This window comes from Lipotes vexillifer, unplaced genomic scaffold (assembly GCF_000442215.2).
Source record: "Lipotes vexillifer unplaced genomic scaffold, Lipotes_vexillifer_v1.1 scaffold567, whole genome shotgun sequence".
Lineage (NCBI taxonomy): Eukaryota > Metazoa > Chordata > Mammalia > Artiodactyla > Lipotidae > Lipotes > Lipotes vexillifer.
This window is the reverse complement of record NW_006776652.1, coordinates 1,982,986-2,001,870: the sequence shown is the minus strand read 5'-3', so window position 1 is coordinate 2,001,870 and position 18,885 is coordinate 1,982,986. Positions and strand designations below refer to the sequence as shown.

The window sequence follows — 18,885 nt, the reverse complement described above, 5'->3', positions numbered from 1 at the left end:
CCACAAAAAAAAAAAAAAAAGATGCTGGCGGAAGGCCTGCCACGTTGTAGGCGCCCCACAAGAGATGGTTCCCCTTTCTTTATGTACTGACCACTGAGTCAATATTAAATTATTGGACCCTGAGGAGGTTTGAGCAGGTGGAAGGCTGAATGGCCCATTCTTTTATTTGTTTTTGAGCATTGCAGTCCTGTGCTGTCGCAGGGTGCAAAACTGGCTACTCACTGTGACAACCACAACGGTGTTTAAAATTACAGAAGGTATTATCCGTGTGTGTGTGTGTGTGTGTGTGTGTGTGTGTTGAATAACATGAGAACTAGTGTTTTAATAAGATCGCTATCCAAAATAGTTAAGATGAAAGGAGTTGGAGAGCTAAAAATATAAGATCCAAGAGATCAGGGAAATGTTCTTATGAAAAATATCCAATTCCCTACATGATTCCAGGTAAATGAGCCATTCCAGCAACCTGTTGTTGGTCCTGAAAGCTTCAGCGTTCGTTCGTTCCGTGTGTCTAGAAATGGCAGTCTTTAGCCTAAGCTGACACTGATGCATAATAATTATATTTAGCTATCACCTCATGATATTTGCTCTCCATCTGTCTTAATATTTCCTGGCTATTTCGAAGTGGGCCAGGTTTAATAAGACCATACGTTGTGTTCTTTATTCCTTTATTCCTTTCCACCCTCTTCCTAACCCTACCTAGATGCCACGTCCTGAGAATGGGTGACCTGTGACAGGCCAGGGTCAAAGAGGGGTGGGTCCACCATCTCCTGAGATCCAATCCAGTCTCTGAGCTTCAGAAACTGAGAGTAACTAAGACACGTTTCCCCAAGCAGATGGGAGTCCGGCCAACACAGTCCCCAGAAGGGACCAGGGGCTCAAAGCTGGCACTTGTGTGACGAGAAGCTTTGGGACCCAGATGCAAAGAAGGGAGCCCTGGTGTTTCAGGGCAGCTATCTCTATGCAGAATGACCCAGGGGAATTCTTTTTCTTTCCAGTTATTTTCTTCTGTGTTTTAAATTTTTTCTACAATGAACATGCTGTCCTTTAATGATCTAAAACTGAAAAAGTTACAGTTTGTAAAAGGGATGGGTTGGGGTTCGGGGGTCCCAGGCGCACCTGCTCTGAGTGAGGCCATGGTCGCAGGGTTCAGCTCCATCCAGCCCTGACCTGCCACATATGGGCAGTGTCCCAAAGCCTGACCCCACCCAGATTTGTTCTTGACCGGAGAGGCAGCTGACCAATCCCCTTTGATGATGCTCCTGGGATACAGTTGCTGAGCATTTGGAAGACAGAAAGAGTCTTGCCTGGGGTCTGTGGGCCCAAAGTTTGGTTTGCTGATGGCTGCAATTCTCAGAAATCAGAAGCACTGCCTGCCATTCAAGCCTAACCCCAGCCTACATTTCCAGCCTCAATTTGAGCTTCTTGCAGACCCACCTGTTCTTGTCACACCTTGTCGACATATTTATAGATTGCTTATGCAGTTTCCTCAACGTAAACTGCCCCTCCCCTCCCTATCTGTCCACTGGAAAACTGGAAAACTCTTACATACCCTTCAAAGCCCAGATCAAGTACAGCCTCCTTTCAGTAGCTTTCCCTGATTACTACCCCCAAGCAATTACAATTTCCTTCCTCTCTGCTCCTTCAACATTTCCTATAGACTGCAATTATTTAGACCTATAATACAGTTATTTCTTTATTGATGTACCTGCCCCACTAGACCATGAGTTCCTCAATACCATAAAATGTGTCTTAATTCATATTTCTCATTTTCGATTTCACAGGGGTTCTCATTAATTGATTCATTTATCTACCCATCTCCCCAGCCATCATGCCTCAGGGCTAACCCTATGCTAGATACTGTCACATACACACAGGTGCAAGGCACGGTGGCTTATCTGGGAACCACTCGCATCTCCATATGGCCTGGAACAAAGGGCTTAGACAACCTGTACTTGTTAGACCACAAGCAACCTTGACCCTGGCCTTGGGAAATCTTGCCTCTTCATCCAGTGTTGTGGAGAGTGGTGAAGCTCCTCCCATCTGGGTAACTACTTACGCCAAGAAGCAGGCCAGCAACACCCCACCTCACCCCAACTCATTTTGGCATCTGGAGACCCAGGGAAGTAACTGACTCCAGATCTGAAGCCAAACTAGGAATCAAAACCCAAGGGTCCTGTTGCCAGTTGGTGCCAAATACCAGAATCTGCTGGCCATCCACTGGCGTTTTCTAAAGATGGTGCAGTCCATCTTTAGAAAACGCCGTGCAGTCCACCACCCATGAAGGTGCCAGGAGGAGACTAGCAGGTCTTTGATGTTGACACTTCTTGAGGGAAACCAGCCCACAAAATAACTGGCCATCCTACACCCTGGAGTCTGGAAGCACTTGGAGCCCAGAAGGACTCATGTCTGTGCCTCCTTCTCACCACTTCCCACAGATTCCACTCCACCCGCCTTGGTGGCCGGCCCCCCGTTTTCCCAGCCCCAGGGCAAAAAGGCAGGCCATAGGATTAATTGATCGCAGCCTTTCCCTTGGGGCAGGCACAGTCTCCAGGGCTGGGTCCTCTCCAGGTGGGTGTTAGGCGGCCCGGCAGCCGCAGCCCCTGGAGATCTCAGAGCCCAGGAGCTGTCAGTGCCTTCCACTTACTTACCCCCTTGTGAATTGCAGAATCCACAGATTGCTGGGTAGCACTTTCCAATCTTGTGCCTTTTCCTAGATCCTTTGCCACTTGGCAGCTTGCAGGCAGCTGTGTAAAACAGCAGGGAGCTTTCTCATTTGGTGCCAGTGTCAGAGAGCCTGGAACTCTGTCCTATTTTCCCCATTTTTCCCCCAAGTTTTGCTTGCTGTTCTGCTCATTTCTCCCTCTGCTCTTCCTCGTCACCACTACACCCTTCTGCGTCTCACATTTCCAGTTCAGGACTCTCCCGATGCCCCCCACCCCACCCACCCAGAGATCAAAAAGTAAAACTTCCCACTCTGACTGAGGTTTGAAGCCAGGCAGGAGAAGTGATTACATCCTCCCGCCCAGATGGAAAGAGGTGGATGAAGAGATTAAATCATCTCCCTAGCACTCAAGGAAATGTGCTGCTGACCCTCTGCTCGAGGGGTCAGCAAGCCCGAGTACCTGGGGCCTTCACGTAAGCCCAGGTGGGCAGGCAGTTGCCTGGAGGTAACTGAAGGGAAGTGAAGAAACTAGGCCAGCCTCCCAGCCAGGCCCAGTGCTGAGCCAGGCCCCTTCCCCACCCTCCAGACCTCACAATCCAAATCTTACCTAAGGGGTTCCCCAGCCTGGGGGAGGGGCATCTCTGGACCCTTCATTCTCAGGGAATGTAGCTCTCTGGCTGTCCCCAAGGGGACAAAAAACGAAAGATCGATGTGACTTTCATCTAGTTGGCTCATCTGTTTGTGGTTTTCCAAGGGCTTAATATATCAGGGACCAATTCTGTCAGGGAACTCCAGGGTCTGGCCCGGGAGGGCAGAAGGATCCAGGTCCAGACAGCAGCAGTGAGGTCTCATCAGAAGAGGCCAGGACCAAGAGTCAGCTGCCTAGGACACCTTGGACAAAGCCTTCACTCATCTCTCCATTCATCCCACAGATGTTTATTGGACCCTTACTGTCTTAGCTTGGGGTCCCCCAGAAGCAGAGCCTGAGGCAAGGATATCAGTACAAGTAGTTTATTTTGAAGGGGACACGAGAGAGCACCAGTAAGGCAGTGGGTAAGACAGGAAAAGGAAGACACCCAAGGAAGGTTCATGAGCAAACAAGTTCCACTGGGGGTACCTGGAGCACTTACGCACCAGTTCCCATCACCCATTGGTTAAGAGCTGTTGCCAGGGAACATTAATGCCCCAGCACACCTGCCCTAATGCACAGGGGGTGAAGTGAGCTCGGGAGGCCAGTGCTGGCCCTGAGACCAGGAGAAGCAGATTGAAAGTGGAGCCGGTGAGCCAGGGGATGGGCCAGGGCATGGATAACATCTACTACCCCTACTATGTGCAAAGCATCCTAAGGGCTACAAAGATGGAGAGGATATAGTCCCTGACCTTGAGAAGCTGAAGCTTCTCCTGGTTTCTCTCCAGTCAAATGGGGAGACCGATCTCTGCTCATCCCATGCAAGGGCTGCTGTGAGATCCATTGGTTAGACAGTGCCCTGGAGAATAAACCCTAAAAGCTCATTACAAATGTAGGATGGGGGGTCGGGGGGGCAGCTCCCAGCTTCCAGCACTGTGCTCTTTACTTGCTCTGAGACAAGCCACTCAGAACAGCTCTGGTGAGACAGTCTGCATCACCCTGGTCCAAGAATGGAGTTGCTGTGATTCTCCGTTGAATCTCAGTTTTTCTTAAGCATCTCATGTGCCAGTTCCAAACTAGCTTAACAAGACCCAATGGGTTCTTTTTTATATATATATTAATTTATTTATTTTATTTTTATTTATTTTTGGCTGTGTTCGTCTTCGTTGCTGCGTGTGGGCTTTCTCTAGTTGAGGTGAGCGGGGGCTACTCTTCCTTGCGGGTGCGCGAGCTTCTCACTGCTGTGGCCTCTCGCCGCAGAACACGGACCCTAGGCTCATGGTAGTTGCAGCACGCGGGCTCTGGGGCTAGGCTTTGGTAGTTGCAGCACGTGGACTCAGTAGTTGCAGCTCGCAGGCTCTGGAGCTCAGGCTCAGTAGCTGTGGCGCGTGGGCTTAGCTGCTCCGCGGCATGTGGGATCTTCCTGGACCAGGGCTCGAACCCGTGTCCCCTGCATTGGCAGGCGGATCCTTAACCACTGCATCACCAGGGAAGCCAGCAATGGGTTCTTGAGGTGGGAGAGAGCTAGAAAAGAAATCTTATGTTCTATAAACCAGGAAGTTCCTGCAAAGGGTCCATAGAGTTGAGATTCTTCTCCGCAGTTAGAATAATTTGTGCTAATTCCCATGCCAGGAAGCCCTGGACACACACATGCACGTGTACACACACGGATGCACACACGTACGCACACATGCACTCATCGGGCACCAACTTCTAAGAAAAAGGAGAGACTATCTTATATCCTGAGCATTTAAGGATCTGATTGAGCAATTTTGTGCCCCTTCCTCCCCTCTCCTTGCTAAAAGGGTGATGGGTATCGGGCTCCCCATTTCCAGAGGATGCTGATAAGGAAAGGAGTTGCCTTCCCAAGGCCACCCAGTCCCTGTGTCTTAGAAGGGCCCAGGACATCCTCCCAAAGCACACTGACCAAACACCCCCGCTGCTTCTGTTCCGATTCCTGAAAAACCCATCCTAGGCTTCTCAGTGGTCTTGAGGATTAGAAATCCAACTATTTTTATACCGTTTGTCATTTAGGTCATTATTTCTTTTTTTAAATCAGCATTTAGACAAGTTCCTTTTGAAAATGTCCACCTGCCTTAGCTATAGTAAGGGAAAGGAAATTTTGTCTGTTCCCCGGGGCCCAAGAGGAGCAGTGTACCTGTGGGCTGGGGAGCGGGTGGAGGTGAGGCAGCCCCTCCCCTCCTGAGGCTCCCCTGCTAAAGCTCTGCTCTGCTCAGACTTGACAGGTATGGGGTCTGGTCCTCAAATGCTGGGCTCATCGCCACCCTCAGGGCACTTCCCTCAGCCCAGTCTCCCTGGGAAGTGCTCTGAACGATAGATTTCCCCCTCTTGCCTTCAAAATGTCCCTGAATCTCTCCCGTCCCCAGAGGTTTCCAGTTTTTTAAGGTGACTTCAGGCTACATGTGACACTCCAAGCCACAGAGATGTTTTAGGAGACCTCACATTTTCACATGGGGTGAGGGGAAATGTAGGCCACTTCCACAGCAGCCCCAGCCCTCTGGGTAATATCTGTGTAAGTTAATAATGGTCTTCCCCAGAACGCCTCCTAGAGGAGGGATGGGATGGTCATGATGTCCTAGAAGAGGCACAGGTCAGCACTGCAGGTCCAAGGTCGAAGGGCCTGGGGCCCCCTCCTCCTGGAACATTCTGGAATTCTCCCACTCCCTGCTCGTAAGTCCCTGGACAAGTCGTCTGACCTTGGGGACTCAACTTTCTCACCCTTTGGCTTTAGTTTCCTAAGTCCCCCACCAGGTATTGATTCTGCGGTAGAAATTTCAGACCCCCAAGGACAGACCAAGGAGGGAAGATTTATGGCCCAGAGGGAGCTTCACCAATATTCAGCCCAACACGGGTACGTACCAGCCGTGCTGACCACACTCAGGGGGCCCTTCTACGGCCTGGGCCTTCCCCAGAGCCTTCCCCCCGTGCTCTTCCTTCCAGCAAGGACCAGCACTTGTCCATGGGACAAGCTCCGGAGAGACCCTAAAGTCTCTCAAAGCCATCAGTGCCCTCTGCTCGGGGCCGGCGGCAGCTGCCTCAGCTGAGCTCAGGGGCAGCGGGCAGGGGAAGGCGGGCAGGCAGGGCCGCCGGCTCTGTTGACGAATCCAAGGGTTTGCGTGTGTCTTTGCCAAGCTGGCCCCAGTCGGGGAGAAAAGGCTCCCCAGAGTGAAAGGGAGGGACGGAGAGCCTCCCCACCCTGACCAAGGCTGCCATCAGACTTTCCACACTGCTCTGACCTCACGGGCCCAGGGCGCATCCGCACCCTCAAACCCTCCCTGCTCTCACACTAGGAGAGAGGCCTGTTTATCACTCTGGGTGGGACCCGAGCCTGTGGGGAGTTGAAAAGAAACAGGCAGTTTAGGTTGCTATTGTTTTGTTTAAACAAACCGCTGGCCGGGATGACTTGGAAAGGAATGAGGGGGAGGCTGGGAGAGCAGAGGAGGCCGGGCCGGGCTGGGCTGGGCTTCACAGACCTATCTGGGGAGAGTGGCTGCGAGGCCTAGGGCCCTCCCCGCCTCTCCTGGGAGAGAAGGGTATCCAGGGGAGGGGCCTCTGCGCCCCCAGCCCCGTCCTGGCACCCCAGTGCCCCCTGGCCACACCCAGGCCTGACACTGAGGGGAAGGGGGCTGTGCTGGGAAGGCCAGGCAGAGGGAGCGCGTTCTGCTGCGTCTGACGGGCTCCTGGATGCTCCTGAGCAGGGGGAGGGAAGGGGCAGGGATGTCAAAGGACGTGAAGGAAACAGAGGGAGGGGGGCTCAAAGTGGGGGCGGGTCCGTCCTTCTGCAGTCTCCTGCCCCTCCTCCGACCAAAGGCAACCTAGATGGACACAGAGGAGCCTGGGAGAGAGGGACATTCTGGCAAAAAAGGCCCCAAGTGAGAACAGCCGGAGGGTAGGCTGCAGCCTAAAGGGGAGAATGGTGCCGTGGAGGCTCTGGAATGGGGGGAGGGGCTTACATTTGGTAAAAAGTCAACCACACTAGGGTTTGGGTCACCCAGGTGACTGAGAATCTCCACAGAGAGCTGAGAAGAAACCTCATGCTCCCCCATCCCCATCGCCCCCCATCTCCACCCTGAGCAGCTCTCTCGAGGGGAAGGAACAGGGGCTGCACCACAAGGGCTCAGTGGAAAGGTGACCAGGGCACACTTAGTTGTTGGCAGAATCAGTGAAGAGCCATGCTAATCACCATCATTAAGGCTATAAAACCCCACACCTGGGGGCCGCAGGACTCCCTGGCGTGTTGCCCTGAGCTGTGGCACAAAACCAGGGCCCCAGCTCCAGTGCCTTTCATCTGAGCATCTCCCGGTCCTGCACAAACAGTAATTAGCACCCAGCCCCCGGGATCACCTCATGATCCCACAGACACCGAGCAGAGGGGAGAAGGGAGGGAAGGAGGAGGAAGAGAAAGAGGGAAACGGAGGCTGTCCCACCGGCCCAGGGTGGTGGGCTGAGTCCCGTCGAGGCTGGAGGAACTAGCCGCCTCCGAATCAGGCAGTCCGGCCTCCTCCGGCCCTTCCTTGCCCTTCTGGCTGCTCAGGCAGCCGTTGGCCGAGTATTCTGAAGGCCCCAAAGAGAACCCGAGAGGATGGGCAAGCAGTGAGGATGGTCAGCCCCGCCTTAGATCTCACCAGACCCCACAGGCCCCAGAGGTGCGTCCTGGGCCCAGCCTGGGGGCACAGATGGTGAGAGTGGGGCAGCCCTTGTGGAAGGGTCCTGTCAGGCTCTCCAGAGATCAGGGGTCCATCCCTCGCCACCAGGCCACCCTCAGCAATGTTTGCACCTGTCCTCTCTCCCCAGACCCGCAAGGCACCATTCCGAACCCCACGGCCCGTTCTGGCAGTGTCCCCCAGGACAGCCAGACAGCTTCCTCCTCTTTCAGCCTACTCCCTCCCAGAGAAAGAACTCAGCAGGGCCCACCTGGACTAAGTGTGATGGCATGGCCTCCTACTGCCCCAGGAGTAACCCTCTCCTGTGCCTGTCTCTTATTTTCAGGGTGCTGACATGAAGAAAGGGAAGATTCAGGGCCAGGAGTTATCACGTGAGTAAGACCCTCCAGCACCCCTTCCCCCAACCAGGGCAGTGAGGGTGATCACAAGAGTCACAGCGATACAACTTTATGTGGACGCTTCACAGTGTGCAAAGCGCTCAGCCAACAGTTTACTTGGACGTTCTGATCTTATCTTCACAACTGCCTTTTAAGGTCGTTGCCATGAATATCTCCATTTTAAAGAGAAGGAAACTGAGGCACAGAACCACCTGCCCCATGTCACACAACCAGTAAGGAATGGAGCCCACAGTAACCTGCAGGGCTCCGCTGGGAGAGAACCCAGAACTAGAACCCCCCCACACACACTCCATGGGATTGGCAGGTAGCTCTCTTCCCTCTGCCCCCTGTCTCTTTCCCCTGCCCCAGTCCCACCGTGTGGCTGCGAGTGGCTGCGTGTACCTCCCTTTTCTCTGATGCCCTCCTCTTCCCACCTCCATTCTCACCATCAGCTCCCCACCTCCCCTCCCTCTGGGATCCCGCCAGCAAGGGCATGCCCTCCACTCAACTTGAAGGGGATGCTCAGGTGGTGAGCGGGCCTCTGGCAAAGGGTTGAGCGAGAAAAACCAACCGAGCATCATGGTTCCGTAAAGCAACGCGGACTCGGGCACCAGATGGGCCTGGATTCAAAGCCCAGCTCCACCACTGACCGTTGGCCTGACCTCACCTCTCAGAGCCTCAGTTTCCTCATCCAGAAAATGGCCGTGACACCCACCTCACCAAGTTGTGGTGAAGATTAGGGAGATGTCACAGGGAAAGCACTTAGCCAGGACCTGGCCCTGAGACGTGGCTCAGCAAGTGTGTCCCCCTTCCCTTTCTCTTCATCCCTACTTTTGGAGGGAGACCTCTTCAGGAAAGCCCTAGTACGACGGGGTTGCGTCTCTATCTCCCCCGAGGATAAATTCTCAGCTGCACAGAACCACTGAGTTCCCTCACTGGTTGGCAGTGTTTGTAAAAAAGCATCAGTTTACCCACATGTACACACACGTTGACAGAGACCCTCCAAAACAGCCTCAGCTCCCATGCCCATCGGCTCCGCCAACACCTGCACCCGCTCCAGAGGAGACCCCAATTCACACAAATTCACATGGCTCCTGGCACACCCTGTGCTGTTCTCATTCTGCGGGTGGGCGCGCACACACACACACACACACACACACACACACACACACACACACACACATCTGCTCTGCAATGCAAAAACCCAGGGAGAAATGAATAGTCAGGAATTCCCCTGGCTGTGGGCACTCCGGAGGCCCCAGTGGCCAGAAGTGCACCACAAGGAATGCTTCCACAGCTTTGAGCAGCAAGTGTCTCTTGTCTAACGATCAGGAGAGGGAGGTGGCCACAGTGTACCGATACTCCCTGCCCCCAGCATCCTCCTTGCAAACACTTCATCCCCACCCACCCCCAGGAAGATGCTTGGCTCCTTGGAAAGGGAGATGAAGGGAGCAAAGGGGGGGAGGAAGAGGCCCACGCTCTTGGAGGGAGGCCCAGCTGGAATGGCCCACGAAAGTCGGCCTGCAAAACCCCAAGGCCCTGCACAGACTTGGAGGAAGGATGAGAGATGTCCCCACCCCGAGCACAAAGAGCGAAAGGAAGGGAGATAGGCATTCTCCTCCGGAAGAGCCTGCGTCGCTTCCCGGTGCCCCGAGCGCCCAGATCCTACAGCTTCCATGATCAAACCTTTGAACCGAGTCCCACCCACCCCCGTAACCACTTCCAGATCCTCCGGATCCAGCCAAGAAATTGGCTTCTTTGGGGATTGAGTTCATAAGGAAATGCTGAAAAAATAAATAAAAATCCCCTGCCAAAAACACTCGCAGAGGAAGATGAGTTTCTCTTGAGGGAGGACATCCATCAGGACAGACTAAAGCAAAAAGAGGACAACGCCAACACCCGCTGGCCCAAGAGCCCGGCCAGCACCCAAGACCTTCAACCAGCCCACACCTCCTCCTCCCACCACCCCAGATAATGTGCTTCTTAAACGAAGCTGCTGAAGACGAGATCCTGCCAAAGATAAATCCTAATGGTTTGCAGTGGGTGGGACCCCAGGAGGGGTCCATGAAAAGGACCAAAAATGATTCTCTTTCCCCCTGCCCAGAATAGCCAGGAACCTCTGGGTACTGTGGGATGTGGAGCCCACCCTCTCTCATTTTTCTTCCCACAGCCTACCAGCCTCCTTCCCAGCAGCACAAAGTGGCTTCCATCGCTACCAGTTCTTCGTCTATCTTCAGGAAGGAAAGACCATCTCTCTCCTTCCTAAAGAAAACAAAACTCGAGGTAAGGCCTTCCCATCCTTCAAAGCCAGCATGAATTCTGGGGTGGAAGTGGATGCTTCGTGCATTCATGGGGAAGTCAGGACCTTGACCATACCCATGAGCCTTGGAGGTGGAGTCAAAGGGTGGTGTTTCTTGAGAATAAACCGGGATGAGTGTCTTCAAAGAGATGTTCGCATCAGATATGGTCTCCCCCTAGAAGCAAGTTCCATCGTCCTAGATGGTGGCTTCAGCGGGGTGGGTGGATCTATAAGGCAGAGTCCCAAAGGGAGTAACTGGAGCCTAAGAGAGAAGCATCTCCCCCAGTAGTTTCTTTTTTTTTTTTTTAATTAATTTATTTATTTTTGGTTGCATTGGGTCTTCTTGCTGCGCGCGGGCTTTCTCTAGTTGCGCAAGCGGGGGCTACTCTTCATTGCAGGGCGCGGGCTTCTCACTGCGGTGGCTTCTCTTGCTGCAGAGCATGGGCTCTAGGCGCTCAGGCTTCATTAGTTGTGGTACGCGGGCTCAGTAGTTGTGGCGTGAGGGCCTAGCCGCTCTGTGGCATGTGGGATCTTACCAGACCAAGGCTCGAACCCGTGTCCCCTGCATTGGTAGGCAGATTCTTAACCACTGCACCACCAGGGAAGCCCTCCCCCAGTAGTTTCAAATGGCATGTGCAGGCAGCTACCCCACACCACTTCTGCAGGTAATTGTACCCTATAGTTGAGTCTGATCTGGGCAAGAGGGCCATGGAATGCCACCCTGCCGGTCTGTCTTCATTGGTCGTTAATTGCTCTGTGCCATCTCAGTGGTGGGGTGAAGACTTCCCTGGCCATGCCCCCTCCATTGGCTTCTCTGAACAGCCCTCCTGGCACTCTTCAGAGGACCCATTTCCCATAGCTTCCCAATGGCTAACCCAGGCTGCTTGGCCTTGGTCCTCCTACCACCAGAGCTGGGGAGCTGGGGAGACCAGGACACCTGGCTCCTGCAATGCCAATGCCACAGGTGACTCACCTGACCCCGTGTGGGCCATGCCCCCTCTCTGAGCCTTAGGTTTCTCTTCAAGAAAGTGGGAAATATAGTAATCCCTGTGCACTCTATGACCCACCCCACCTCCCTCCCCCCAGATAAGGGAAGGAAGAGAATGCGGAATGCACAAATGCCAACTTGGGAGCACAAAGGGCACATCCCCCAGGCTGACAGGAGGGTGGGTGGGTGTCATCAGCCATTTCCTCTTACCCAGTGACCCTAACCAACCTCCACCCACTGGGAAGCTGGAGAAGGTACTGTTACAAGCCTACTGCCTCAGGCCCCGGAGGAAAGGAGGGGAGCATGGAGCCCTTCAGATGTGCTGAGCAGGGGCCACCAATCACAGGAGGCTCTGGACTGCCCTAGAAGCGGAGTTGGTTCAACATTTCCACTGGTGAACCTTTCCCCAGGTGCCCCCAGCACCTTGCCAATCTGTAAATCTGTCTAAATGGCTCTGCCAAAGACACCCTTTCAAGTCCGGATACAAAGAGAGAAAGGAAAGAAAAACGTATCTTGCCCAGGCAAAGATCAATTTCTCCAATTCCCTGGGTCCCCGTCTCATCATGAAGCCCCTTCCGACAGGCCAAGCACTGTGATCTCCAGGGGCTGGAAACTAGCACCTGAGCCCACGATGCTTCGTGGGAGTCGCATAAACTAGGGCAGTACCTCCGAGCACCACGTTGAATGTCAGGGTCACAACAGTCCCCTGAAGGCGCCTCCACAGGACCCAGTGCTCTCCGAGGGCGGGATGGAGGAGGAAGGAGCGTTAGGTGATGCCTGGAGGAGCAGTGAAAGGGGCAGAGGAGGAAAAGGGGTGTGTGCACCAGAGACCTTTTCCACCCCCGCCATGGCTCGTCCTCCCGAACCATGGGTGCTTTTCCTATGATATCCACAGCAGGCAGGGAAGCTGGACACCCATCAGGCCTGAAACTCATTATTAGTCCCTGTGGATCTTCGCCCAAATTACGGTTTGTCGTGCACTCCCATGGCCACCCCGCTTCCATCTACGTGAAAACTTAGGAACCGGACTTGCCCCTGGGCAGAGCCCCTTTGGCTTCCGTGCTGTTTCGTTTGCTGCCAGAAATGGAGATGATAAAATTATTCTCGCGGATGAAAGCTCTGGCCGGGGTTCCAGCCATACCACGTGACGCCTTCCATGCGCCCCATACTAAGGGCTTTGGAGAGAACACAATCCAGGGCACAGGGAAAGCTCCCTGCCTTCAAGGGGCTTACAATCTCCTTTGGAAACACTTAAATAATGATGCAGAGCGGCGTATAATTAAGCACTTAATTGTGTTTCTGGCTGTACAGACAACTGGAGATCACGTGGACTTAGGGACAGTCCTGTCCCTTCCTAGGACCCCTTTCCCTCCAGGATGACACACCCTCCTCAGCCAGGAAGAGTGAAAGGTATTTTACTGCAAAGTGAGGATATGTTGATTTCCAGTCTCTAGCTAGTGATTTGACTTTTAAGCAAGTCAGCTAATGTCTCTGGGCCTCAGGTTCCTCATCTAGAAAATGAGGGTTTGGATCTAGATGATCTACAAATCCATATGATCCTGAGGCTACTTGGAGGAGGCCGGGCGTGGGCCAGGTCCTGGAGAAGGAAGAGATTTGAATCCTTGAGTGAAGGAAAAAGGGAGCTCTGGGCTGGTGGAAACTGCAGAGGCAAAGATTGTTTTAAAAAGTGAGAAGGAGGCCCCCTGTGATGGTTACGAAAGGAGGAGGTGGGAGAAGGCTTTGGAGGATCTCAGAAGCTCGGCACAGCTGTGACTTTGGTGGGTGCCCTGGAGAGCTGCTAGAGATTGCCCGTGGGAGAAGTAACATGCAAAAGCCAGTCTTTAGGGATGACGGCGCTGGAGTGGTAGGCAGGATGGACCGGAGTGAGAGGACAGGAGGCCTCCAGAGGCCTAGAGACGTGTGGTGTGGATGAACCCAAGGGGTGACTGTAAGAGCAGAAGCAGCCTATGCGCAATGGCGGAATTCCAAAGGCCTTGGTGGTCTCTGAAGCACCTACACGGTGCTGGGGGGTCTCCAGGTGCCCCAGGCTGGACCAGCACTCAGGAGGCCAGGATGAGGAGCCCTGAAAAGAAATACGGACCCTGGGGCTTACTTTGATCTAGTTTTCTTTTTCTTTTTCTTTTTTTTTTTTTTTGCGGTACGCGGGCCGCTCACTGATGTGGCCTTTCCCGTTGTGGAGCACAGGCTCCGGACGCGCAGGCTCAGCGGCCATGGCTCACGGGCCCAGCCGCTCTGCAGCATGTGGGATCTTCCCGGACTGGGGCACGAACCCGCGTCCCCCCGCATCGGCAGACGGACTCCCAACCACTGCGCCACCAGGGAAGCCCTGATCTAGTTTTCTTTCCATGGAGGGAGGTGGGGAGTCCCAGGGTATGCGTGCCATAGCCAGCCTTGGTTAGGTGACCCCTGGATGAACGAGCAGGAACAACGTCCAGAGGCTGCAGGCGAGAGGTCAGTATGCAGGAGCCCAGCTAGAAGGGCACCCATGGAAGATGGTTAACTTGACCCAGTCCTGTGGGGTTGCCTCTCTCTCTGGGACTTAGTCGTGTATGACAAGTTTAGGATGAGAAGGGAGCATGAGACTTTTCTCACTGAACTTGTATGACTGTGCTGGGGGTCGGGGTGGGGGAGGTGGAATTGCTCAGAACCGGGGGCTAAGACCCTCTCCGGGATTCCTCTTTGTCCTGTGACCCCAGGATGACATACAAGGGGTCAGCAAATGGAAGGTCTTGACATTCAAACTCTCACCATGTGACCTTGGACAAGCCACCTCACATCTCTGGGCATCAATTTCTCCATCGTCAAGACTAGGAGTTGGACTACTTGGTCGACCAGTGAATGACCCTGAACAGATTTGCTCCCAGCTCACCGAGCTCTCCCACCTTCGAGTTCTGCCAGACAAATTAGGGTGTGACTCACCCTACGAACCCCACACGCTTTTGAGTAGAGGTATTCGATCAAATACGGGGCCACCGGGACCACAGCAGGGACCTTGGAAGAGGATTTGGAGCTGCCTTGCTCCTAGTTTATAAAATCCTGCCTTTCAAATCCACAGCTCCTTCCTCCCCGTGCCATTTTCCCCACCACGCTTGGCATGGTTCACCAATGCCCTCTGCGTTCATTCAGATGACGCTAAGTGTCAAGTATGTGTGAGGCCTCGTTCTAGGTGCTATGGGTACAGAAATACATCCCTGCTGCCGTGGATGTATGGAGTCACCTGGTGTAGCTCTGCAGATACTAGGAGCTCACAGAGAGAGTGGAGGGAGATAGTCACATAGCTTAAGCATGACCACATCCCAAATGTGGGAGAACACTGAAGCCGACAGAACCTGAACTGGTGCCCTCTGACAAGGGCTGGCCCAGTTTCACTGACATTTGTCCTGAAGGCAACACTTCACCTTCCCAAATTTGGAGCTGGCATTATCTCGGGCCTGTAATACACTGGACTTGCACCCTCGACCTCCAAGTTAACTCCCCTCCCCCATGCCCAATCCCCCTGCTCCCACCCAGAATCAGGCCAGACCCAGAATTCTCCCACCCAGAATCAGGCCTCTGGGCTCATTTGGGATTCACGATGGTTTCTCTACACATCTTCCTCACAGCATCCTTGGATTTGTCCTCCAGACTTCCAGGTTCTAGAGGAACCAGCCGAATGCTTTGAGGGGCCATGTCTGAAGAGAGCCCACACTCACTGCGTTGGTTCATACCCTTCTGGACCACACGCTGCCAGGATGCCCACTGACTCCCGCTTCTGCATTCACGTCAACCTGCCCACCTTCTCACTCAACAGTTGATTTGCTTCTGCCGGCCGACCTGGGCAGAACGTTTTCCCCCTTCCCCCAAACCGGGACCGCCTTCCCACCTTCAGGACACCAGTCCATGGCGCCTTTCAAAACTACGCCACAGGGCTTCCCTGGTGGTGCAGTGGTTGAGAGTCCGCCTGCCGATGCAGGGGACACGGGTTCGTGCCCCGGTCCGGGAAGATCCCACATGCCGCGGAGAAGCTAGGCCTGTGAGCCATGGCCGCTGAGCCTGCACGTCCGGAGCCTGTGCTCCACAGCGGGAGAGGCCACGACAGTGAGAGGCCCGAGTACCGCAAAAAAAAACAAAAACAAAACTACGCCACAGGGCCACCTCCTCTCAGTCGGTGACCCTACCCTGCCCTCTCCTGCTCCTCTCACAGGCTCACAAAACACCCTGTTGTATGCCCTCAGTCACCTGCTTTTCTCTCTTCTGTATTTCTTTACATTTTTCTCTTGCCTGGGTCCCACTTCCACCACGAGACTAGAGAGATTCCTTGAGGGAAGAGCTCACCTCTATCTTTTTTTTGTTTCTTTTTTAGTATTTTTTTTTTTTTTTGGCTGTGTCGAGTGTTAGTTGTGGCACATAGAATCTTTCACTGCGGCACGTAGGCTCTTCGTTGCGGCGTGGGGCTTCTCTCTAGTTGTGGCACGCGGGCTCCCTGACCAGGGATCGAACCCGCGTCCCCTGCACTGGAAGGCGGACTCTTTACCACTGGACCACCAGGGAAGTCCCCGAGCTCACCTCTGGTCTTACGTTCCCTTTTTTGCCACCTGTTTCTGGGCTCAGCCCACTGTGGACTTTATTTTTTATTTTTTTTTTAAGATTTTTTTGATGCGGACCATTTTTAAAGTCTTTATTGAATTTGTTACAATATTGCTTCCGTTCTGTTTTCTGGTTTTTTGTCCCCGAGGCACGTGGGATCTTGGCTCCCCGACCAGGGATCGAACCTGCACCCCCTGCACTAGAAGGCGATGTCTTAACCACTGTACTGCCAGGGAAGTCCCCACTGTAAACTTTGAATCAATGAGTGTGTTGGTATAGGGGACACACCCACGTGTGCCCATTCAAACACACACACACACACACACACACACACACACTCACAGATCTGCACATTCTCACACCCCACATTCACAAACACACCTCACGGTCAAGTTCCTTTAACACCTGCATAGGCAGCCGCTTCTGTGAGCACCGTGCCCGCAAATGACTATTTCGGGGTCCACACCCTCCCCGTCCCAACGCCGAGCCAGCGGGGCCGCGCACGCCCAGCCTCTCCGCCAGCCTGCCCTGCCCTTCCCCTCCCGGACCCGCCCCTTGCCCGACCGTGTGGGGTGGGCAGCACAGCGGCCACCGTTCTCCAGGGCAAAGGAGGAGACAGGAGCCCAGAACAGTGAGTGGCTTGGCTGACCGAGGGTCTGCAGTTAATAGCAAGTTCACTTCCTTCTGCTTTCCGGGGCAAGGCTCTTTGCAGCCGTTCACCCACATTCCCTCTCCCCCAACCCCGACCACCAGACCTGTGGGCCCTGGTGTGGGGACGGAGAGGGAGCAAAGCCGTCCCGCTGCCTTGGGTGGCCTCGGCGATGCACCCACACACCCCTCCCCTGGAGGAGGGCTGTGGGCCAGCGCCGCATGGGGACCACGAGTCCCGGGAGCTGTGGCCTGTGCCATGCCTCACCTCAGCGCCTCGCCCAGGGGGGTCACGAGCCTGCGTCGCGCTCCTCAAGGGTGAGCCAGGGGAATCCCCTCCGTGCCACAGCTCAATCCAGAAGCCTCTCCAAGGCCATGAGTGAGCCCAGAACCGTGCCACCGAGCCAGGAGAGCTAACAGGCCACACCAGGCTCGGTCTCGCCTCCCCAGGCTGGCCTCGGGGACCTGCAGAGGGACTGCTCCTTGCAGAGTGGGATGGGGGAGGGGGGGCAGGCAGAGGAGGGTCCCTGGGCTCCGGACCAGGCAGCCAGAATCTGCTCCCCAGCACCACAGGCAGCTGAACTGAACAGCTTCTGGGCGAGCCAGCCACCCACAGGGGTCAGAGAGGAGGGACAGGCAGAGACTTGCCACGCAGTGGGGTTGAAGTCCTGCTTGTGGCATCTAAAGGCCTGCGGGGCACCGTGGGTGATTGAGATAAGGGGCGCCGTGGGGAAATGTTTGAAAGCACGGGCCGAGGGCATGAAGGCAGCCGAGCTCCAAGCAGCGTCAACAGTAGGAGGCATCACGAGGAGGGACTGAGGCTGGGAGGAAATCCACCAGGCCTGCTGGCAGTGAGGGGAGACACAGTGCAGGCCAAGCAGCAGGGAAGGGGGCCCTGCCTGGAGACCAGCCCAACCCAAACACACACAACACACACAGACACAAACACACGCGGCCCACTGCCAAACAGCCCCTCTCCCGCCCCCCATGACCTCCCATGGTGGTTCACCTGGCCAGGCCCCAGGATCCCCTGGGGCCCAGCCCCTGAGTCACCGTGTGGGCTTGTGTCAGGCAGCCCTCTTCTGCCTCCGAAGCGCCCCACCCACCTGGCAGAGAGGGTAGGACTGGGGGCCTGGCAGTGGCCCAGATGGGCCCATCCTGGGCAGCTGTCAGACAGGCGCCCTGGCTAGGAACTGCCTGCCATCTCCACAGGCCCCAGGCAGCCCTCTTCCAGAACATGCCCCAGTCGAGCCCAACATCAACTGCCCAAAGCTGTATTGAACAGATCATCGGGAAACCACAGATAATCCCCAAATTTCACCCGCAACTCCAGCCAGCCGTCACCACCACCAAATGCTGGAATTGATAACGGGGGGCTAAGTGGACCGTTTCGAGTCTCCACTCTTCTCGCTCCCCTCCCCACCCCTGCCCCCAGCCACAGGTCGGAGGGAGGAGGCCTGGGTGATCCACTTACTGGATAGTTAGGAATGGCACTCCCGCTCTCCAGCTCTCCTGGGCTCTCCTCTCCAGAGGAGCCAGGGGTAACCCCTCCCCACCTCAGAAAATCCCCCTGGCAACCCCACCGCCACCTCACTCCCGCCAAAGTCAAAGTGGTCCCCTCGGCCCCAAGCCTCTCAAGCCAGCGGGATCAGCCCCTCAGCAAATATTCTCCAGAAGTAATTGAATGTGATGGAACGAGGGCTTTTCAGCTCCTGAGTGGAAGTCTCTGGATGTAATTTAATGGCACAAAAAATAAAAGGCTCGGGCCTCCCTCCCACCACCGCCAGGACATCATTAATCTCAGCAGAAAGGCATCAGCACTCCCATCACCGCAGCCAGCCCCACGAAGAGCCAGACAAATTACAGACCTGAGCCGGGCGCTCAGTGGGACGCTTATTAGGCTGGTGTTCAATTTTTATCTTTTATTCAGGGCCACTGTCCCCTGCCAGGAAGCACTTGTGTCCCTGCACAGGGGGAGGCAGGGGGAGGGAAGGGAGAGGCCAGGGAGAGG

The 18,885-nt window shown here is 54.8% G+C and overlaps 1 protein-coding gene across 1 annotated transcript in view; it reads left to right on the top strand.

The window, feature by feature from the left end:
• Positions 1-18,885, top strand: part of PEBP4 (phosphatidylethanolamine binding protein 4) — a 229,436-nt gene that overhangs the window by 206,317 nt on the left and 4,234 nt on the right. Inside the window, 3 exon segments of the mRNA XM_007450590.1 lie at positions 8,301-8,346; positions 10,523-10,534; positions 10,537-10,635. Coding sequence (XP_007450652.1) covers positions 8,301-8,346; positions 10,523-10,534; positions 10,537-10,635 — 157 coding nt within the window.